General features: G+C 41.5%; 2 protein-coding genes across 2 annotated transcripts; one reads left to right on the plus strand and one right to left on the minus strand.

The window, feature by feature from the left end:
* Positions 1–4,161: 4,161 nt before the first annotated feature.
* On the minus strand, positions 4,162–11,788 carry LOC146511829 (stomatin-like protein 3). Its single transcript, XM_085173618.1, has 5 exons — positions 11,766–11,788; positions 10,581–10,793; positions 7,203–7,422; positions 6,406–6,564; positions 4,162–5,397 (listed from the first exon to the last, which is right to left on the minus strand). The coding sequence occupies exons 1-5, from the start codon at positions 11,786–11,788 to the stop codon at positions 5,062–5,064; spliced, it is 951 nt and encodes a 316-aa protein (XP_085029744.1). The 3' UTR covers positions 4,162–5,061.
* An 82-nt stretch (positions 11,789–11,870) lies between these two features.
* LOC146511830 (SH2 domain-containing protein 1B) lies at positions 11,871–23,802 on the plus strand. The gene is made up of 4 exons (XM_085171995.1): positions 11,871–12,113; positions 13,182–13,245; positions 20,769–21,018; positions 21,116–23,802. Exons 1-4 carry the CDS (start codon positions 11,971–11,973, stop codon positions 21,154–21,156), a joined length of 498 nt encoding a protein of 165 aa, XP_085028121.1. The 5' UTR covers positions 11,871–11,970; the 3' UTR covers positions 21,157–23,802.

The following is a 23,802-nucleotide window of genomic DNA, read 5'->3' on the forward strand; positions in this document are numbered from 1 at the left end:
TGCTCTGTACTTGCGCTTTCAGAACTGCAAGCCTAAACAGGTTTTGCAAGATGGCTGCGCACGTAGTTGCAGCAGCTCAGTGTCCCACCGATCGATGTTTGGATAATTCTGTGTAGAAAAGGTGACAAGCTTCCTGGGAGTCAACACAGAGGAGAAGCTTTCCTGGAGTGTGGACACCTCCGAGCTGCTGAAAAAGGAGAACAGAGACTTCCTGAGAGTTCTCAGGAGGAATAAACACAGAGACTGTTTCCCAATTCAGGGTCTGCAGCCTCAACGATCCTCAAGGGCCGCGTACTCAAAGACCGCTAAGGCCGGAAGTGCGAGGCTTGTGAAATGGGACGGTCTAGCCTCCATCGTGCTGCCCAGGTTGCCTAGCAACCATGATACTAACAGCTGGAAACGTTTCATACAGCTTTGTTTGACAGAAATGAAGGAGAAAATCTTTGGTTCATTTGTTTGTTTGTTTCTACATGAGCTTTGATCATTCTCTGATTAAGCTCAGCTATTGAACGGCGTATATTTTAAAGTAAAGGCTTTAAAACCAAGTTAGTACAAACGTCACTAATGTCACATGACTTTGCCGACATGTGTCCAACAGTAATGTTTTAATGTTCTTCGTTATTAAACATTTGCACATAAATAAGTGACATAATATTCAGTACTTACTTAAAGTTTACTCTTCGGGCGCCCCTCATCCGCCGTTTTTTTTCGGCAAAATTATCCACACCCACCGCCGCGCTATGCATTCTGGGATATGTTGGGCCACGAAGTCTACACCGCCACGTCCTTAAAATTCAGGGAAATGAAGGACGCATTTGAGGGCCGCATTTCGAGCAGCCTTCGAAGTGGGACAGCCTTCGTCGCGTCGCGGTGATGTAATCGGCCTTAAAATGCGGCCTTTAAGGCTGCAGACCCTGAATTGGGATACAGCCACAGACTGCTGGTGTCCTTCTACAGAGACACCATTGAGAGTGTTCTAACCTATTGCATATGCATCTGGTACACTAGCTGCACAGTGGCTCAGAGGAAAGCACTCCAAAGGATCCTTAACACTTCCCAAAAGATCACCGGCTGGCTTCTCTCCACACTGGAAGATCTACACAAGAGCCGCTGTCTTAAAAAGGCCCAAAACATCATAAAAGAAACTTCACATCCTGTTTGAACTGTTGCCCTCAGGCAGACAGTACAGAGCAATCAGTGTAAGGACTCAAACACAGCTTTTATCCAACTACAATAACACGTCTGAATACTGCTACAAAAAACCGCCCATCACGCCACTCTTGTATTAATCTATGCGCTGACTGAAGCATGTATGTGAATGTTTGTTGATACCTCTTATTAGCACTTTAAGTATTCTATTTATTTTATTATTGAATTTTATTGTTTTATTTATATTTTGATATTGTTAGGGATGATGCAATGGTCGGGGAACATTTTTAATTTCGTGACAATGACAATAAAGATTCTGATTCTGATTTGCAAACTTGAGCAACATGTTTATGACGGTCATGTCAAACGTCTTATCAGAGTCGGGAGTGCAGGTAAAAATAATAAGAAAAACAAAACCAGGAAATAAAACTATTTGTAACCTCTGCACTCGAATTTCGAAAGTAAATTCAGAGAGTTTCTAATCTTTCTTTGCCTCTTGCAGTTATTGTTCGAACACTGAAACCATTTCACTCACCTACGCAAAGTTACTGATGGTCGAAACAATGGCGAGGGGGGTTCAATCGAAACCGCAGATGGGCACAATTTAGCCTCAGACCACCGATGTTCTAAAAGTAGAACTGAAAAACCTACAAAAATCAGTTATTCTGTTTGTGCCCACAGTCTGCACTGCTGGTCTCTGTCCTGCGATGAGCTGCATGGTTCTCCACCTGCTGCAGCGTCTGGTTTGACTGAAGCACGTCTGCTGCAGAACAAAGACTTCCATCCTCAGCTGCAGTCAGTCTGTCAAACAGTGATGTTTAAACGGCAAACTGGTTTGCAGTGGCTGAATTTTCAGAATAAGAGATTTGGGATCGTCCAATAGTAAACCCTAAAATGTACCTGTGCGGCCTGCAAAGTACATTTTATGTGGGAAAAGCTGCATATATACAATAAAGAGTGTGTGTTGTTCCTATTTAGTTTGTGTCTAAGTCAGTCCGGCCCACAACCCTGATGATGTCACTACTCTGTAGCTTCTTAACTGTGACATCAACACTTGCTCTGTCATGAAAATGTACAAAAACCAACTTGTGTGCTTCTCGATTAAGTTGTTTAACGTCTTCCTTTCATTTCAAGAAGCCATTGTTTGAGTTTTTAAAGTCCCCACTGCTTCAACAACCTTCCATCCAAACATTCACGCCCACATTCCCTCCTACAGCCAATTTATAATCTCCAGCTGACCTCACGTGCACGTCTATGGACTGTGGGAGGAAGCCAGAGTACTTAGAGAGAGCATGCAAACAAAAAGAGATCCTGGAATCAAACCCAGAACCTTCTTGCTGTGAGTCAGCAATGTGACCACTCTGCTTTCATGCAGCTGCATCAGATAGAAAAATCAAAATAATTCTGTTTTATTGAGCTTTCATTCTCTGCAGGTTTGTGTGTGTGTGTGTGTGTGTGTGTGTGTGTGTGTGTGTGTGTGTTCCATCCATTCACTGTGGGTCTTTTAGGGGGTCTCTGCAGAGCAGACTGAGCACTGATTGGCTGGTGAGCACCCAGGTAAAAAAGGTCACGATGTTCTGATGAGTTAAAGAGCTTATCTCATCGGTCACCTGACTTGACAAGACAAAGAGGCTGAAGAGGATCTGGTCAGAGAGATTATAAAATCAGCGATGAGCGAGCAGGCTTCAGGATTTCTTCACTAGTAAACAGCTTAACGCAGCCTCAGCGGTCAGTTATCACACAGGGAAGATATTTCTGTGAAGTCTCAGATTCATGTAATTCAGTCTAATGTCTGTTTGTGTTCAGATACTTTTAAGTTTGCAGGAGCACCTGGTGAGGCTCTTTGGTCTGTTTCTCAAACCATATGACTGTTAACATATGTGGTAAGTATGCACTGCCCACTAATGTTAGCTGGCATTTTTATACTATAATTAGTAAATTATTTTTCTCATTTTTCATTTTAATTTATTGATTTTGAGCTATATTACTTCCTAAAGCTGCTTTTTTAGAATTTATTATTATTAATTTTATTTTTTCTGTTGATTTCAGCTCCTTTCTTTCATCTATTTGTCAGAGTCTGGAAGCCTAAGAAAGACTGAAACTAAAATCAAGACCGACAGACCTAAATGTTTGCAACCTCCAGAAACCTCTCACCAACTACTCAGGGATTACCCAGTTTTCCCCAGTAACTGGTCTCTAGGCCTGTGTGACTGAGACTTTGAAACATGCATTTAACTCTGCTTGCACAGACAAAGAAAATACAATTTCACAAAACATTAAATACCTACGGTCGTTTAAAAGGTTTGAAAATTTAAATTCTAATAATTATCCATCCATCTTCTTCCACTTTATCCAGGGCTCCCTTCTCCCATCACTCGCGAACAAGACCCCGAGATACTATTCCATGTCCCTAATCCCCTTGGTACCCAGGGATTAGTCCGCCAGGGCCTCCGCTCCTGGCCGCCGCCCAGCACACAATGCACCCGAGGATGGGCCCATGTCCCCTTTTCGGGCTGTGCCCGACCGGGCCCCATGGACTAAGGCCCGGCCACCAGACCCTCCCCAGGCCTGGCTCCAGGGCGGGGCCCCGGTAACCCTATCCCGGGCAGGGTAAACTGTTCCCTCGATGTTCTCTTCATACAGGTCTTCTGAATTGCTCTTTGTCTGGTCCCTCACCCAGGACCAATTTGCCATGGGAGACCCTACCAGGGGGCAAAAGCCCCCAGACAACATAGCCCCTGGGATCCCTGGGACACACAAACCCCTCCACCACGATAAGGTAGCGATTCACAGAGAGGTCTAATAATTATTACTTAATATAATCAATTAAAAATATTAATTTTTAAATTAAAACAAATCTTATTTTCTAGATTTTAAAGTCCTTTAAAGTTTCAGTTTTTAATGTCCCCTGCAGGTAAAGTAGGTACTAATTAAACATCTATAAAATGTGCAGTGTTACTCTGTAGAAAAGAACATATACACAACAATTTGTGAAGTAAATTCAAAGTACCTCAGGTTTATACTTAGCTAGCATGTTCAGAATAATAATACTGGCTTTATAATCTGAAGGTGGGGTCAGCTGACTCGAAGGAGCTGGATGCTCTATTATTGGAATCTTCAGCTAATCTGCGCCTTCTGCTCAGATTATCACATCGTAACCACTGAACCGGGGCATATGCATGTCTCTGTTAGAGTGTTATGTAATGGTGATGGGATGTCTCATCATGGATCTCTGACACCGTGAGCTGCAGCGCGGGAGATTCCCTCGCCAAATCTGAGCCGGTGTCATAACATCTTGACGGCTCGAGCTGCAGCAATGAAGTGAGGCAGAACCTGAACCTGTTTGCTTTTAAAACTATGATACATAATATTGTTAAATTGCCTTAGTGCTGCCAAATCAGCTGTGATTTACTGAGGCACAGATTTTGGCTGATGTCAGGATGGGATCCACACGGATTGGGCTGCTTCATCCAGCGGGTACTTGGGCAGAAACGGGTAACTATCTGAAAAATGGTGGAGGACACAGACTGCTAGCCTGCCTCCACTCCAGGATGTTATGCTACACGCCATCAAAGCAGACCGTTTGAGACTGAGTGATCCAGAGACCAGAGCTTGTGTTTCATTGTCATCTTGGGTCAAGCAGAAAAAGAAAAACACTCAAATGTCTTAGTGGCAACAAATCAATTGAAATGAGTGTAATAAACAGTAACATGCTTATATGGCTTTATCATAATGACCTGTTCTGATAAAGTCTGAAAGTTTTATGGTTCATACAGCACATTAACACGTCTGTCCAAAGTGACGTGGTGTTTGGCAGGAACCAAATTTCAGACGTTCCACAAATACAAACACTGGGTGTGACATCACTTATTTACACTTTACAGTTAGTGTAACAGTGAGAGCGCTGAATGCTCACACAGGTTTGTTCCTTTGGGTTCTTTCTCTTTCACGCTCTGGTTTAAACGTAAACTTTTTTATTTTTCCAGAAAGTAGCTGCAGAGTTTTGGTGTTTGTGAGGAGCCGAGGCAGCGAGGAAACGGCGACATCCGGGAGTTCTGTATGGACGGGGAAGACCACGACAGACCGCGCGCTGCTCTTCATGGACAGCAGTGACTGCAGGAATCTCAGCTGTAACGCCACCGTGTTTCCTTCAAATGTCGACGCCGCCTTCACCAAAGCGTGGGACACTGACACTTCCCCATTGGCTGCAATCACCTCAAACAGAAAGAACGGGCAGGTACAGACAGATTATTTTAACTTTATTAGTACAACTTGTTTAAATTACAGATCACAATAAAACCATTAAACTTTACATGTGTGCTTCAAAGAAGCCTGAAAAGGTGAATGTCACTATTAGAACCTAATATATGTAAGATTTTATAACACCAATAAATAAACAATCTAAATAATAAAGTAAAACGAAATAAAACATGCTTGTAACGAAGAAGAATGAAGAAGGATCATTGAGTGCAAGAGGAACTGACCTGAAAGATAAGATCATGGCAAAGCTTGAAAGCTGGACCCTCTGTAGCTGGTTACAAGACTAAGTGAAATATCCTCTGAGGATCTGCTAGATGATGTGAATGCAGCTCTACAGACATTGAGGACGGCTACAAGTATCTGGGAATCCCACAGGCACATCGGAAGAGGCTACTTGGAAAGCTGCAACCGCCAAGTACCTGCAGAGAGTCAGGCAAGTCCTGAGGAGTCAGCTGAACGGTAAGAACAAGAACCTCCGGGCTATCAACACCTACGCCCTGGCCGTGATCAGGTACCCGACTGGGATAATAAGCTGAAGAAGGAGGAGATAGAAGCCACTGACATCAAGACCAGAAAGCTCCCAGTCCTGGGAACAGCTAAGATACTGTACAGGACCCTCGAGCTCCCAGGCCTCTGGTAGAGGACCCGAGCTTGAAGGATAAAGACAACCCCGCAGAGGCGAGAGGGGATTTTTTTTAAAAATACGCACAAAAATGTGAACATAAAAGAAAATCTAGAAGAAAAAAAATCATTAAAATGTTTTTGTTTTACTTTAAAAACATAAAAATAAACCAGTTAATATAAAGAACAAATTTTAACTTCTTTTTTTTCAACTTTAAGGTTCAGGGTACACTGAAGGTGATAATAGCTTTTCCTTTAATTCATCACACAGGTGTGTCTCTGAACTTCATGTCTGTCTTTGTGTATTTCTGTTAAATTAGCCTCAGTCGGCTGTATATGTATATAAGGACAGATGTCTCCATGAAGTAAGTGTTAGTTTAATGTCCTCTGGAGTGATATAAACATGACTGTGTGTGTTTGTGATACGGCTTCTGAAGCCCTGCAGCGCTGCAGATCAACAGGGGGTGTCAGGGCTTTGAGCTCCACCCGCTCCATCTGAACTCCCCACGATTTGAATTTGAGGCACAGCGCCATCTGCAGGACAAATCAGGCACAGCAGGTTGTATTTACTAAACGTGTTTCTCATACCTGACAGCAGACTTAAGAAAAATAAAGATGGCACTCACAGGTGAACTCTTCCTGAAATCACCCCAAACTCAGCTGCTCACCTTTGTGATGATATGAGGTGCAACAATAAATCTAAACCCACGAACAAAAAAAAACATAAAAGAAAAAAACACAACAACTGTGAGAAAAGTTAAAACTGTGGAAATGTTTTACAACTGATGTTAAAGTAGCAGCGCACCGCCGTTAATCGTCATCTGTCTGAGCAAATATTCTGTCTGCACGTAATAAAAACAAGTTGTCATCTGCTTTGCTGAAACCAAGGAGGCGCTTTGAGGTGTAACACGTTTGAAGTTTATAAATAGTTTTAAAAACAGACACAACAAGTACCTCGAAACACTGGTGTGCAATAAAGGATCCTGAGTTTGAAACCAGGAGGAAATACAAGCCCAGCATCGATGTATCAGAAGATCCATCCGTCTGGATAAATGTGAAAGTTGCACCAGGAAGGGCACTGTCCATCAAACATCCGTCTACTGTGTTGGCTTGAAGTGCCCGTCTACTTTTAAACACTGCAACAACACTGACTCTCACTGTGTCTCACTCACTTCCATCCTCTTTACCGTGGCGAGCTTCTGTGTTAACACGTCCTCCAGAGTGTGAGAACCTATCATGGGCTTCAGAGTCGTCTGGGCCAACAAGAACACGGCCTGGGAGCCGTTTACATCACCCACATGAACCTTTAACGGCGCTGCATCCACAGTCAAGACCTGGTGACAGCAGAAGGCAGGGAGAGGTGACGAAGCATCAGTGTGCAGAAACAAATAACTTCAGACTGTGATTGTGGAAGAAAAGCAGCTGATTCTGAGCAGGCCAGGTGGACACGTCACAGATTTGATCCTTATATGGGAACAACGGTCAGTGCGTGCTAGCTTTCAGTGATCACAGGATGCTGCTGCCCTCTTGTGGCCAGATATTAAAGAACATGCGCAGGTCTGGATGGCGTCCAACCAGGGGATGAACCAGACCAGACCTGCAGAGCGTCAGAAAGAGGAGAAGATCCCATTTTTATTAGTTGTGCTTGTTGGCATGGTAACACACAAATGTGAAAACTTGAAAAGACCAAAAGAAAAACACTGAGGCAGCGTGCAGTGCGAATAAAAATATGATATTTAAAGTCTCGTGTAGTACGAGTATTTGCACTTTATACCTAACATAATAATGTGTGTAATGAGGTATTTTTAATCATTACTTCAGCATCAATCATGACAGAACCACCAACATTACTCTGTTTGTTCCACAATCCTGTATTTATTCTAATAGTTCTGAATTTCAGCTGTAATTTCAGAGTAAAGCTTTTCCTTCCACTCTGTCATAGCTAACGCTGCACATTTACACCCACAACGATGAAACAGAAGCTGAAGTCTTGTTGCTACAGGTCAAAAGAGAGAGAATAATGTCTGGTACCAGGTCCTTTTGCTCGTCCTTCAGTAGCCTGGCCCAGTGTGAAGACGACAGCAACCACAACCTGCTCATCACAATAACACAAAACACTCACACATTCAAAGATGAATCCTACAGAGCTGAGGGTGCACTCAGTGTTTTTGTGCAGTGATGACTGAAAGTTTCCGTTTCACATCTGTGAAAGTCACCTGATGAAGCAGAGCTGGCTTCTACATTACAGATAATTTACTCTATTTATCCAGAAGATTGGGATTCGGCAGCTAAAACCACTAAACACATACTAGAAACGTAAAATCTTCACTAAGCTGAGGAAATAAATTTAGCTCAGTATAATAAAATACAACATGGCAAAACAAATTATGTTCATCGAGGCAAAAGAAGGAGCCCATACAAGTTTTTCATTTTAACTTTAATGTCAGTTAACTAAACAGTTTCTTTTATTCGCTTTGCTTTTTAGTTGGTTTCCAGAATTAAAGAAATGTTCTCATTTCAAAGTTATTGAATTAACAACGACAGAAAACCAAACAAATCCTCACATTTGAGAAGTTCGGAGCAGACTCTCTCCTGAGTAATCATTAGTGATTAGAAAGCCAAACAAAAGTAAAGAAAGAAGAATTCTTGCTTGTGTTGCACTAGTGGAAAAAGCAGCAGAGAAAACAGGAGGACAGTTTCTAACATTGGATGAGGTGAGCCTGCAGCACGCCTTCAGTCTGCCACCGCTCACCGTGCTGACGTGTATAAACTCTGCACAGAGGGTGGAGGAAACACCAACTTTAAACTTTGGTGAATATATTAAATGTAACTGATGCTTACTGCAGGGCTGCAGAGCGCCTGCTGCTGTTTAAAGTGTGTTCTTCTTTTATGATGTTCTTTATAATGCTCGTGTAATTTTATGAAAGAAGAACAGGGTTGAATGAGCAGCATGAAAATAACCTCCATATGTAGTCAATGCTTTGGAGAGAGTTTATATTCTGATAATTATTTTATCTTTCTTCTATTTTATCTGTAACAACATTACATTTAAATCTCTCCTGATGTCTTTATATTTAGCTTAGAAGGAGCCAGACTGATGTAACTTTTTAAAGTGCTCCTGAGCAATACTTCTCCACACTTCTGGCTCCTCTTGGAACAGCTTCCCCACAGCTCCTTCCTTCTGCCCTGGTTTCAACACAGATGGAGGTTACAGCAGTTCTTTGCCAGATCATTGTTGGTGTTATGGTGAACATTGGGCCACCTGTGGTGACTGTTGTTTGCAGTAACGCCATTTCTCCGAGTTACCTGCAGCAGCGCTCTTGGAAACTTCGCCACCTTGGAAACATTTTTGTGGAAACCTCAAACCAAGCTTGTCCACTTCATCACGTGATCTCAGTAACTAGTCAAAAGATTCTGTCAGCTGATCAACAGGCGGCCTACTCTCTGCCTGCTGCTCTCACTAAGTCTTGGTTTGCCACCAGCCGCCCACAGACCCAATCGCGGTTCCATCCTCCTACACAAATAAGACCCACACAGTTGCCTATGCAAACTATATTGCTCTCTTAGACTTCGTTAACCTCCTCTGGCAGAGCTCCTGTGTGCGACACTGTTCTTCTGCTCTGTCATGATCTAAGGCTGCGTTTCAAGGCAGCGGAGTTTGTTATCTAGTCAGAACTGATGGAATTATGGACACGGGGAAGCATTGCAATGATCCCAAACACACTTCCAATGCAGTAAAAGCGTATCCGCATATCTGGAGAACTATTCCTGAAGACTTCTTAAAGAAATGACCAGAAGTGATGAGTGTGCTCATACCATATATGGACTTTCAAGCTCATTAGACTTGTACAAAGTTTTGTTTTGTTTTTCACATGTTTGCACATGTTTCAATGAATGCACCTATTTTACTGAAAGTGAAGAGGCTCATGACTTTTGCACAGTATTGCATTGATGACAAGAGTTTTAACGCACACAACAAAACTGCAGGTTTTTGCTCAGGTTTTGGAAAGCTGTGTGTTTAATAAAGTGTGTGGTTCTTCTGCCTGTAGAAACCATCACGCCGCTTCCTCGTACAGACTGGGTTAAATGTGTGTGTTAAAAGGTTATTCTGCTGGTTTCTCTCAGAGACGGATTAGCAGCATCTACACAAACAGAAGCTCAAGCCAGCAAGTCGGTTTGCTGCTCTCTGACACTGCGACCATCTAGTATTTTAAGCAGACTAAATATGGCTTTGAACTAAAAAGCTTTTGTACCTGTTTGTTTTTAAGTTTTATCTTAGAGAAAAACAATAACATTCAATTTTTAAGACTGGAAATAGTTTTCCCCCCAAAGTTTGTATAAAAACACCCAAAAGCTGCAATAAAAATCTTGTTTTTATTCACTTTTTTTACTCAGAACTTAATATGCAAACCCCAACTCTCCCACCCAAAACAACGATATTTATTGCACAATGAATGTTTGTTTACTAAATAAAACAAATGTTCTATCAGCTAATATTTTAGCTCTACTCTCCGATGACTCATGATTTCCTCTCAGTACAGTTTATTTACAGAAACGAGAGTCTGAGTCTGAGCGGTTTCCCTTCTGTTACCTTTACACACATCCAGCCTGAAATGGGGAAGGTGATGATGATGATGAAGACGACCGACAGTAGGGTACCGACTGCCTCTACCACCACCCCGCTGCTACTCTGGCCTCCACCTGCAGAAGACGGAGAAGCAGCAGGATGGATGAAACTAAAACTTGCTCTGTGCTGACCTGATCTACCTCATGACTTTGACTTGCCTTGTTTGTAACAATGAGCTCTCAGCCACACAGGCCTGCAGTGGTCCGTGACCCCTGATCTGTGACTGTTAAGCTAATTGTGACATCATACAAGGGCAATTAAATATTTGTGATACCTGACGAGAGTCGGTTAAAAAATAAAATAAATAAAAACCAGGAAGCCTGAAAATCCGTTTTGACAGTAAAATGTCTTAAACAGATTCTGCTCTGAATCCTGAGGCAGACCTGCCTTTATCAAAATGTTTTTAATAGTTTTACAGTAATGGCGCTCTAAGACAGCGTTCTCCAACCTTTTTTGCGCCACGGACCGGTTTATGCCCGACAATGTTTTCACGGACCGGCCTTTAAGGTGTCGCGGATAAATACAACAAAATAAAACTAGTACCGGTACCGAAAAAAGAAGATTTATTCATAACACACATGAAAAGACCCAGGAAAACCGAGTAAACGATAAAAACGATAACAAAATAACGCTGAAAACTGATAAAAACCCTGAAAACCATACATTTCACACCTGAGCCTCAACTCTCGCGGCCCGGTACCAAACGACTCACGGACCGGTACCGGTCCGAGGCCCGGGGGTTGGGGACCGCTGATCTAAGGCATCATTAGGATATAAAGTATGATATAAATGAGTTTGTAATTCATTCGTCTAAGCTTGTAACCAGCAGGTCTCTGCTCTGTGATTCTAGACTTTACACATTGTCTGCTTACCGATTCTTTGACTTCCTGTTCTCACCTCTCTCGGGTTCTTTAACTAGAAACATTAGTCAGTTATATGTGCACATGCCTGCACATGTGTGTTGGCGATATCACTGATGTTACTTTCTCTCTCCTCTCTCACTCGTGTTCACACACACGTTACACACTTCCTGTGAAACTGCCTCAGTGTGAGCGGCTCTCTTCTCTCTTCTCATTCTGCTCACTGCCTCCGAGCGCTGTGCACTGACCTCTCTCTGCTCACCTCCGTCATCCCGTCGTTTCCCACCACGAACCCGGACTGAGCTCTTTCATGGCCCCTGCGCGCTCTCCGAGGGAACTCAGAGAGCGAGAGGAGCCGTTCTTGGAAATGAGCCTGTTTTGAGAAAGCAGAAGTTGCTGAGAGGTGTTTTGGCTCGTTCATGTCAGTCGGTTGTCTGCTGGCTTCTCTTCACCATGGCAGCAGCTCTGCCTGCGTGCTACCACGGCGCCCTGACTAAGAAGGAGTGCGAGGATTTGCTGGGAAAGAAGAACAAGGATGGAGCTTACCTGATCCGAGACAGCGAGACCATCCAGGGAGCCATGTGTCTTTGTGTCTAGTAAGTACACCAGACTTCCCTTTATCAAAACTTCTTTCTTTTAACAGCTTCATAGGTAAAGACACTCGATGGTATCATTAGAATATGAAGCCTAATATAGAATATGGCATCATTCATAGCAGCTTGTCACAGAGGCTAACCTTGTAACCATCCTGGTGCTTCTGTGAGGATTTGTGGTTCTGACTTTAAGTTAAATCACTTTAATTCTGAGAAGAGCGCGATGAGGAAAAGACTCTAATGTGACTTTGGTTCAGGAGGACTAAACTAAATAAAAGTCCCTCAAATCAAATTCAAACCTCTCTTTCTGTCTCTGAAAACCTTATAAGGATGTGAAGCTTTTAGGCAGTGAGGAGTGAGGTGAATATAGTGACCTAAAATCCTCTGTAGCGAGCATAAAAGGGGAAGGAGAGCATGTTAATATAATAAACCAGGGAATTTAGTTTTAATGAGCTTTGTTAAGAAAGGCCGTTGAATAAAAGCAATAATGGAAAAACGTAACCAGCTCTTTTTTGCTGATGCAGCAGTGTGCACGCAGGTGTTGACAGCGGGGAGCATTTAGTATTTATATGAATTATATTAGAGGCAAAAGATGTTCCGTTGATCTAAGCAGATTATTCTCTATAAAAATCACGATAAGAACGTTTTTGCGTGGGTATTATTACTCTAGGAAGTGAACACCTACACAAATACCACAATATCAGCTGTGGTCAAGTAAGGTTCCACTCCAGCTCGCTGCTGCTTCTGCATCTTTTTTCCATGACCTGCTCGTCGTGTTTACATACAAGTAAAAAGTACATTAAAATTTGCATAACTTTTTTTTTGTGCACTGCCAACGTTTTCTGTTTGTGTATTAGTTGTTAAGGAAGCTGACAGTGATGCTTATTACTGATAAGAAGATTCATGAGAATGAGAAAATTGAGTCATGTGACCATGTGTTCTTCTTCCTCTTTTATTTTGTGTGAACAAACAAAGTCAGAATTTTGTTGCATAAAATGTTTTTTACACACGTCCTTAACCTTACTTCTTCTACGGTCCTCTAACAGCAGCATAAATCTCCTTTTCTTTCAGTAAACAGAAGGTGGTGTACACCTACAGACTGCTGCAGTCACACAATGGCTACTACACCCTCCTGGTAAAAGAACACACACACAAATGACCACATGCAGAAACATTTGCAGGTCCTTGAATTCAGAATTATTCCTTGTTCTGTGTTTGCAGTAAACTCAGACTCTAAATACTCTTTCCCAGCGATCACGCTGCAGGATTTTAAATCAAGCGGTAAAATATTTACTCTTAGAAGCAGAAGAGTCTTTTCTGTTCAAAAATGTTCTTCAAGGGGCCGCCTCCTGCCAAGCGTTCTTTAAGGCATCACTTTGTGTGGTGTAAAGGTTTATTTGGACGCCTCATCCTCATTATTGTTTTATGCATTTTAGCCTTTTTTGATAGGAAAGCACAAAGAGTCGACAGGAAGGCAGGGAGAGAGTGATGATGTGCAGGAAAGGGTCTGGGGCAGGCTCAAACTCAGGCACCTGCTTGTGCGGCACCTGCAGTAGGTCATATGAGCAATAGCGATGCCCTGTTATCATCAAAGCTGTGCACCTGAGAACACAGGCCCCGACAAAGTCGACACCCGTGCCACGAAGCTGCCTGCTGCAGTTTCTGTGCTGATGTTAATGCCAGATGAGGTTTGCAGCGCTGTAGTTATAGAGACAGCAAAGCGCTGGTGACGCTTCTGCGTGATGCAGCGAGCCTGTGCTGGAACTCCACATGATGTTTTACTTCGTGTTTGGGTTTCTGTGGTTTCCAAATGCTTCGGCCTCGCAATAACGCCACCTAAAGCTAATTGTGGACAGGAAGAAATGTCACCGACTGATTTGTTGCAACAGTCACATCCTATTAAAGCACCGCACTCGAATTCAGTGGCGTTTCTAAAGACCGACTGATTGGCTAGGTGCTTGATTTCCTTAAGGATTGTGATTTTTACATGCCTGTGGCTTTGAGAACCTCAATTCAAAAATTAATTGAGGTTTAGTCCATATAGTGTATGTATATTTAAACATATTTGCATATGTGATCTATAGCAGCGGTCCCCAACCCCCGGGCCTCGGACCGGTACCGGTCCGTGAGTCGTTTGGTACCGGGCCACGAGAGTTGAGGCTCAGGTGTGAAATGTAGTTTTCAGGGTTTTTATCGGTTTTCAGCGTTATTTTGTTATCGTTTTTATCGTTTACTCGGTTTTCACGTGTGTTATGAATAAATTTTCTTTTTTTCGGTACCGGTACTAGTTTTATTTTGTTGTATTTATCCGCGACACCTTAAAGGCCGGTCCATGAAAATATTGTCGGGCATAAACCGGTCCGTGGCGCAAAAAAGGTTGGAGACCGCTGATCTATAGTACATAGAAAATATTTCTTTTTGAATTTTTAATGTTATGGACTAAAATAAACAATAATGAAATGGTCAGCCAAGCTATGTGCTATCATAAAATTAGCAAAACTCAAAAAGAGGTCTCGGCACTGGCTTAGCACAGTCGGATGAGCAAGTGGCCAACCCGGGTTTAAGTGCTGCATGTCTTCCCCTACGCTTTCCTGTCGTTCTTTGCTGTTTCTAGTAAAGCCAGTTACAGGCACAAGCTCCTGGTCATTAGTCGGAGCTACTGAGACCTTATCATCACTACAGCTAACGTCTGAGAACATCTGAGAACATCTGAGAAAGCTCTCCGAACTCTTCCACGCTCTGACTTCCAAACTATGGAGCGTGGATGTAATATAATATAATATAAATTCATTTATATTGTATTTCAAATAGCTAACATGAAACAAACTATTAAAAACTGAAGCAGAACATAAACACGGATGTTCAGCGGCACATCTTTGGGGAACAATTTTAATAGAAATTTTTTCTCCAGTAAGTGTTTGTTGAAACTGAGACGTTAAAGCGTCCTCAGAAAAATTAACCACAGTTCCTCAAATAATCCCAGAGTTACCTCAGACTCTCCTACTTCAGTTCAATTCAATTTCATTTATATACAACAGCAGGTCCTTTGTAGTGTAAGGTGAAGAGGCTGCAATAAAAGAGAGAAAACCCCTGAACGAAATGACCCTCTCTGAGCAAGCCGAGTAGTTCTGAGAGCGTAGATGTTTTAAATGGTAGAGCTGTGAAGATGTGACTGTCAAGGTTAAAGTTATTCTGTCGCTGTGAGCCATCTTTGTCCTTTGTTTTGTCTGTTTTGTGTGTTTCTTGGTAAATGAGTTGCACTCAAAAGACGAGTGAAGGGAGGCAGAACTGTACGAAGTTTACACAAAGAACAATCGCACAGTTACACAAAGTTACAGACGACTTCAATACCAACAAAACACAACCACACAAGTTTAATTTGAGTATTTCAGCAGGTTTCAGTTTTAAACAGATAAAACCACAGATCATCAGCTGGTAAACAACCCAACAACTCACCCCAGCAGGACAGTTTGCCATGCTACACCAGAAGATGCAAAGAAGCAAATTTACAAACATTATAAAGAGCTCAAAGTGTTATCCTGCACCTACGCTTTCATATTTCTATTCAATCAAACATACTACGAGCAGGACAAGTCCAAACTCCTCCCACAGCCAGCAAAAATGATTTTCATGATCAGTAGCGTTCTGATTATTTGCTCAGTTAGCCGTCATTGTATTTCAGGGAAAAAATGTTCTTATCATTTTCTCAAGATGTTGAGAAAGTGATGATGTTATCAAGATGTTGTCTTCAAATAATTTGTATTTGGTTCACGGACAGAAACCCAAAAACACACATGACGTGTCAGAGGAAAAAACTCACGACGCCACAAAAACAAAATAATATGAAAAAGAAAGATATTAATAGTGCGAGAAAGAAAGAAAGATAAAAAAATCGAGGCTGATGGACTGAAAATTTATTTCACCAAAAAAATAAGGGAGAAAATTCTGTCAGTGTATTTTAGCAGAATCTGTTCTAAATCCAGTTAAATATTAGAGGTGGGAATCACCATACATCCCACGATACGATATTATCACAATACTTAACGCACGATACGATATTATTGCGATTTTTTAAAATATTTTGCGATATTCAGATTCTGTACATAAAGGTAAACTTTATCAATATTCATTTTATCTAATATCAAAGTCTCACACTCAGTCTTTCTCTCATTTCAGTTTGATTGTTGACAAACTGAACGGTTTGTATTACAGTCTAGTCCAACTTAACTGAATCAACCATCTGGTACAATTATAGCTATTCTGAACTATGCAGTTTATGAAAACTATGCAGCCCCTTCAGCAACTGAAGAATTTGAAAGTAAATTAAAACAAAATATAATTTTACATTAAATAAAAAAGTTTTAAACTTAATTAAAATAAAACATGTCTTAAATTAAAATAAGTAAACTGTCATGTTTATTAAACACATTTGGACAGTGAAGGAATGTCAGGATTCTTGCTCAGAAAAAGGATCAACATGCTCTGAAGTCAGAGCACAAAAACCTTTTTTGTAACAAAATATCGATTTCTGCTGTCCCTGTATCGATACATTATTAGCAAACAAAATATCACCATACTACACAGTATCAATTTTTCCCCCACCCCTATTAAATATGTTTTAATTTTCATATATAAAACGACGATGGCAACACGTGTTTCTTACCTTGTGCATACCGATTAAAATTGTGGAGCTGGATCAGCCAAACATTCCTACAATTTGAATCTTATTTCTTATCAAAGAGGGTATATATAATTATTACATTTAAAAATATTTTAACTCTATGTGAAATGATCTTCTAGTTTTACTCCTCAAGCTGAAAAACATCATTAAAAAGTCCATGAATTCATTTCTTAGCGTTTCATCAAATTGCCAGGCGGCTGAAACCTGAACCAGCCGATAGTGGTAAACAGCGCATTGCTGCTAGCCACCTGCTAACAAAGTGTTAAACAGATCGTGTTTTGCTTATCAAAAATCTCACCACAAACTTTAACGAGAAAGAAAATACGTCATGTTAAAAAAACAGAGGACCTATTAGTAATCCCTGAGGAGCCATATTGGCGGCTTGGGCTCAGAGCGGGGCGGCTCCCACCAGGAAGGTCAGTGGTTCAGTCCCCGGCACCTCCAGTCTATATGTCAAAGTAGCGTGGTGAAAGCTTCTGGGCCAGTGTGTGACCAGCATGAGTGAAGTCAAATAAAAGCATAGTAGAAACCAGTTTGACTGCTCAAATCAGTCACTGTGCACTTTATTTTACAGGATTTCAAAAAAAAGTTGTTTGCTGAGAAAAGGAAAACACAAAGTTAATGGTAAAACCAGTTAAAAATAGTTTAATATGCTATATATGTTTACATTTTGTTTTGAGTTCCATTCAAAAGAGGAAAATACTTTGGTCTCATCACCACGTCTGCACAAAATCAGTTTTGCTTTAAACGTCACCAATGTTTCCTTTAAATGTTTCCATCCGTCTGTTAATCGTTGTTGAAGTTCAGCTCGTTCTCTGTTTATCTCAGAGTCTTTCCCATGCCTTTAAAAATGGAAAACAAACGCTAAACAGCTGACTGTACATGAATATTTCACCTCGATCATGGAAAGTCAGTTGTCGTGAAGTCTCCCCACAGGAAACTCCTCTGACGTTAGTTAGACCCCACACTGAAGGGCAGCATTTTATCAGAGTCAGTTTTTTCCACAACACGCAAAAAAATAAGTGTATAAAAACATAGAAGTCACAGATTTATTCAACTGCTGCCTGCGTGCGTGAGCTGTTCGTGACTTTAAAAGTAAACCCGTGGGCTCAGTCTCAGGATGTGGCTCAGTCTCACTTTCCCCCTACTACTATCTATCATTTGGAGGTGATTTAAATATTTAAAGATATATTTATTGTAATTTTACGATCTATTTCACTATTCTACAATACTTCCTTTGCTAAAAAGTAAAGGAAAAGTGTTGTTGTTGTTGTTGTTGTTGGCCTTTTTATAGTCTTTTTGAAATAACTTCTCCATTAGAATGAATCTTGTGCTTCAGTGCATTTGCATAATTTACGAGACAGCCATGTCTGCGAATGCAACAAAAATTAACTGTTACCAGCTGATTTTTCATTCAACAGTCTTAACAGGACTTGAGATAGTCTGGCCTCAAAATCAGTAAATCTACAAATGCACTTGATTAATTTGTTTTCTATGAAAGGAGACGTTTGCAGGTGTACGGAGCCCCGCAGGGGACATGGAAGAAAAAAAAAATTAAGACGGACTTTTGTGAGATCTCGCAAAACAAACTCGGGATCTCGCAAAAGTTTTAGCCGCATTCTTCGGAGGCCGCCAGCTCGAAGCCGACCGGGAGGTCGAGGCACGATGTGCCGGGAAAGCGGTGTTCCTCCCGGCTGTAGTAGGTCTCGACCTCCCGTTAGCTTCGAGCTAGTGGGTGTCAGATCTCCGAAAACGTTGGAGCACTTTTGCAAATATGTGATGTCTTGTAAACCGAGCAGGTATCTGACGTTTACACAACTACATTCACGCCTCAAAATATCTTAAAAGTGTATTTTGTGACCCAGAAAGAGTAATATTACAACTAAGTAGCTGCCGCCATTGTTGGAATTCAACTTTTGCGAGATCCCGAGTTAGTTTTGCGAGAAACTCGGATCTCGGACTTTTGCAAGATCTCGCAAAAGTCCATCTTAATTTTTTTTTCTCCCATGTCCCCTGCGGGGCTCCGTACATGTGTGTGTGCTCAGTTAACCTGTTAAAGTTCATGAAAGCACAATTAGAAAAAGACAGAAGGCATATGGCTTGTTTCAGCTTGTTTCAGCTTGTTTCAGCTTGTTTCAGCTTGTTTCAGCTTGTTTTGTAGCCACCTTACAGTCACTGAGTCGTCCATGAACACCTCCAAAGTTTTCTAGGGTCAAATATGAGGCCATCGGTCAGAAAACGGGTCAAACAGCAGGACAATGATCCCAAGCACAGCAGCAAATGTACAAAAGAGCGACCTGAAAAAGAAACGAATAAACAGGCTGCAAAGGGCCAGTCAAAGTCCACACCGCAACCCGACTGAGATGCTGTGGGAGGAACTTAAGAGAGCTGCGCATAAACGAATAACCACAAACCTCACAGAACTGAAGCAACTCTAAAGACGAGCTAAAATTCCTCCACCAGCAGAGAGACTCATGCACAGTCACACAGAAAACTATTGCAAAGTATTGCAGCTAAAGGTGGTTCAACAAGCTGCTGAATGAAGGCATGCACTTCTGCATTGTGTTTAGGTCTTTGCCAATATTACACCACGCCATAACAATATGTCACAAGTCACCATACAGGACTTCTTCTGAGGTTACGTTGACATAACTTTAAGAACAGATAAGAACTAGATTCATTATTTGTTCTTCTTATAAAACCGTAGTACTTTTTACATCGACTGTATTTTCAAGTTTTGACGAAAACCTCATAAAAAAACAAACAAATAAACACTTGAGGTTTGGGAAAGTCCAACTTCAAATTCAGTTGGTTCCAAATGAAGTAGTAAATATTCAGAAGTGCAGTGGAAACCCCCTTTAAAAGTCACAAATGACAGTCATATTAAAAGCGAGGGGTCCTACATGCAGACTGAGCGTTGTTCTCATTGAACTCTTTTCACGCTCTTTAAAAGCAAAACATTTGATGATGTCACGGTTTGCTGTGGAAAAGTGACACTGACTTTTTCCTCCTATTTTGTTCACATGTTGCACAACAGTGAACAAGCACAGTTGTGTGTGTTTCCCTCGTGCTCCCAGAACAGCTCCTACCTGTTAGGTGCTGAAAGCCTTAAAGGAGTTCCTGATGCAGCGAAACCTACGTGTGATGTCGATCGTCTGATCATCCGACCATAACTTTCAGTATGTGTCAGCTTTGGCCACAATAACAAGCTGTTTACAGGCATCCATGAAATAATTAGAAAACTGTTAAACTGAAGCGGTGCTGGGAACATGACACGCATGAAGTTCAACTACGTTTATCGCACCATCGTTCTGCTTCTGACAATTTGTTGAGTGACGTTTTTATAGTCTTACAATTCTTTAAACGATGTTTCAAGGTTCCAGTTGAATACACTGGCTGCAGTCCAGAGTGTACCCCACCTCTCGCCCTGTCACAGCTGGTGTAGACTCCACCCGGCCCATAAACTGATATTCAGTTTATCTTTATTAACTGAATATCTTTGGTGTGCTCAAGCAAAACGTGGTGAAATTGTCACTTTTTCTGATCTTCTGGATGTTTTTCAAACAAAAAAAGAAAAGAAAAAAGACAATAACTTGCTTTAATAGTACGAATGTTTTCAAAGTTACAAGCCTTCGAAACACAAAGTAGTGCTACAGAAATAAAGGAGATAGCCACATGAAATCTTCAGGCGTGAAAAACAGTTAAACCTTGTTAAAAACTGCAACCAAGTTTCACACCCACTCCACGTGTCACAATCTGAAGACGAAATTCAAAATAAAAGCCAAAGAAACAAGTTTTTTTTGACAAATGTTCGAGGGTCATCTCACCATGTGAGATCACTAGCTGCTTAAATACACGATAATATATTTTACACTTTATTTTTAAACAGCTCGTCTTGTAACTGTGATTACTCGGCTGATTTTTGGAGGACGATGGACCTTTGTTATATTTACTTTATGCTGTTCTTGTTTCATCAGACAGCGGGAGGTTTGGACGAGACGTTTTTTAAGACTATTGACGATCTGATTCGTCACTACAAGAGGAAGAACCAGGGTCTGGCCATGCATCTGCGCCACTCAGTCAAAAGGAAGACGGCCTTGCTGATCCAGCCGCAGAGAGAGCTGCAAGCACAGCCTTCGAGGTCATCCGAACAAAGGCCGCGCAGGACTGAACGTGAGCCATGGAGGCAGCCCGACACCGTACCCGAGGAAGAACATGATTACGAGAGTACGCCTTACATTTTCTCAGTTTCTGTTCTTTTCTGTCTTATTTCTGTCTCGCAGCATCTTGTTTGGTGTGTTTGACCTTCGCTCTGTTTATTCAGATGCTCCTGAGTCTGAGTACGTCGAAGTCCTTCCTGATTAACGTCGGCCATCAAACACCAAATGAGACGTTTGGGGGAAATCAGTGAAGAAGAAGCTCACAGGCTGGATCTTATTCAGGATGATGACATGTGGACGTATACCTACATACATCATCGTCATCGCCATGTGTGCTACAAGGGTATCAAAACTTTTACTGCAGCTGAACTATTCAAAATGCTCTTGGATCAGGATTCCAGGAGATGCACTGGATTTGAACTCAGTGCTCCCATCAGGATGAACTGCAGTAACTCCATCGTCCTTTATCCTCCACTGACGTCATCTGGTCATGAACTAACTGCAAAACTGTCACAAACCTGAGACAAACAGCTGTTTTAAGTTATTCCACTGGTGCCGAAGGAGCCAGGCCGCTCGTGGATCCACCCAAGTGATAAACTTTTAGGTTTTGTTGTTTTTATTATCAAAAGCATATGTAAATATAGATTTATGTATATTTTTATTGCAACAAAATTATGTATTTGGTGAGATGCTGTCACCTGGTTTATGAAACGAGGAGCAGAAAGTGGGCAGGAAGAAACGCATCCTTATGAAAAGCACGATGAACCAACTCGGTTTATTTTCCATCTAAATGCTTTAAGGTTAATGTTGTACTGTGAGGTTTACTCTTTATTTTTCCCAAAGTGGTTTAGATTTATTTTGTGCATACGTCTAATAATTAAAGACAAAAAGAAACTGTCCATGGCAGCAAAATGAAATAAAATGTCTCACATTTGTGAGAGTGCTGAATCTCTAAAACTGAAATCGCTCCAAAATATGATGAGTCACTGTGACTTCAGCACAACGTGCTGGAAAACCTGAACATTCAAAAGTGACCTCCTTCTTCCTTGTTTTCTTTAGTAATTCAGCGAATGTGTTTAGTATTTCTATATTAGGCTACGTTCACACTGCAGGTCTTAATGCTCAATTCCGATTTTTTTTGTCTGCTCGTTCACACTACAAATAAAATGCGACAGCAAACGCGCTCTAGTGTGAACGCTCAAAGCGGCCGCATGCGCAAAAGAAGACGTCACACACAACGCGCTCTGTTTAGACCCAGACCAACAGTATTGTTTGACTGATGGCCCTTAATATAAAGACTTCAGACTTCACGTTTCCCAATTTTTGCTTTAAGTTATTTTGTTATTTACATAATAATGTAAATAACCTAATAATGATCCTTATTGCTGTTTTAGAGGAGCGCTGCTTCAAAGGATAGCTGCAGATTTCTGTCAGAATCTGCAGATTATACAGTACAAATAAAATGCTCACGTTTCTCCAACGTTGTCTTCCCAACAGTTTCACCGGATGGCCAGGAAGCGTTCGCGATGTCTTCTCCGGCGCTGATAATTGGCGTCTGTCTTGTGTCAGTGATGTAAAAGACGGATTTAATGCGACTTGACCATCAAACAGCAGCTTTCTAAAACATTAGATATGTATCGGATTCAGGACCACATATGAAAGTGACCCAGATCGGATTTGAAAATATCGGATTTGTGCCGTTCACACTGTCACACCATGATCAGATATGGGTCGCATAGGGTCAAAAAAATCGGATTTGATGCGCTTTCGCCTGCAGTGTGAACGTAGCCTTAGTGACGTCAATATAAATTTACATTTTTACTGTCAGAATAGTTTTATTCAACAAGTTGCTGAAGACATTCCTCTGAGATTTTGGTCCACGTTGACATCACAGAGTCACATCCATGAGGTGGATCTCCCTCCACCACATCTCAAAGGTGCTCTATTGGATTGAGATCTGGTGACTGTGGAGGGTGCAGCGAGCTCACTTTCATGTTCAAAAAACAGTTTGAGATGCTTTGAGGTTTGTGACATGTCCTGTTATTCTGCTGGAAGGTGCTGTGTTCATAAAGAGATGGAGACAGGCAGTGACAATACTCAGGTAGGCTGTGGTTGTCACATGATCCTCAGTTGATACTAAGGAGCTCAAAGTGTGCCAAGAAAATATCCCATCATCATTAAACCTGCGGCTCGAACATACGAGGCCGTCGTGTTCTGACTCTACCGTGTGAATGTCGAAGCAGAAATCGAGACTAGTTGTTTGTTTTCATTTTCCGTTGTCTGATTTTGGCGAGCTGTGTGAACTGCTTCAGTTTCCTGTTCTTAGCTGACACTTGTTTATGCGTTTAGAGAAGTTCTTTTGCATACATTCATCGTAGTGATGGATTATTTGAATTATCTTTGCCTTCCTGTTAGTGTGAGGCAGTCGCCCAGAGAACTGCTGCTCTCTGGATATTTCCTCTTTTTGAGAGCAGTCTCTGTAAAAAGCGTAGAGATGGTTGTGACGGCACAGTTCCAGTAGATCAGCTCGTCTGGTCGTAGCTCCTAAACCTTCAAATCGGCTGAATCTGTGGTTTGGTTTAAAAGTCTGAAAATTAATTTCTATAGGTGATCTTTTCTTGAGCCTTTTCCATAATCTGGGCCCTTTGGTTCTTATTGTGTTTGTATAAAAGTGTATGCAGGAAGAAAAGTGTTGCACTAATAATATTTAGTGAGAGATGAGGAAAAAGGTCATGCATGAAGGAAAAAATACACACTAAAAGGGTAAAGAAAAGAAAAGAAAAGAAGGGAAGACTGCAACAGGAAGTATCAAGGAAGTGCCTGAAATGACCAAAATGACAGCAAAGGGAAG

This window comes from Neolamprologus multifasciatus, chromosome 9 (genome assembly GCF_963576455.1).
Source record: "Neolamprologus multifasciatus chromosome 9, fNeoMul1.2, whole genome shotgun sequence".
Classification (NCBI taxonomy): domain Eukaryota; kingdom Metazoa; phylum Chordata; class Actinopteri; order Cichliformes; family Cichlidae; genus Neolamprologus; species Neolamprologus multifasciatus.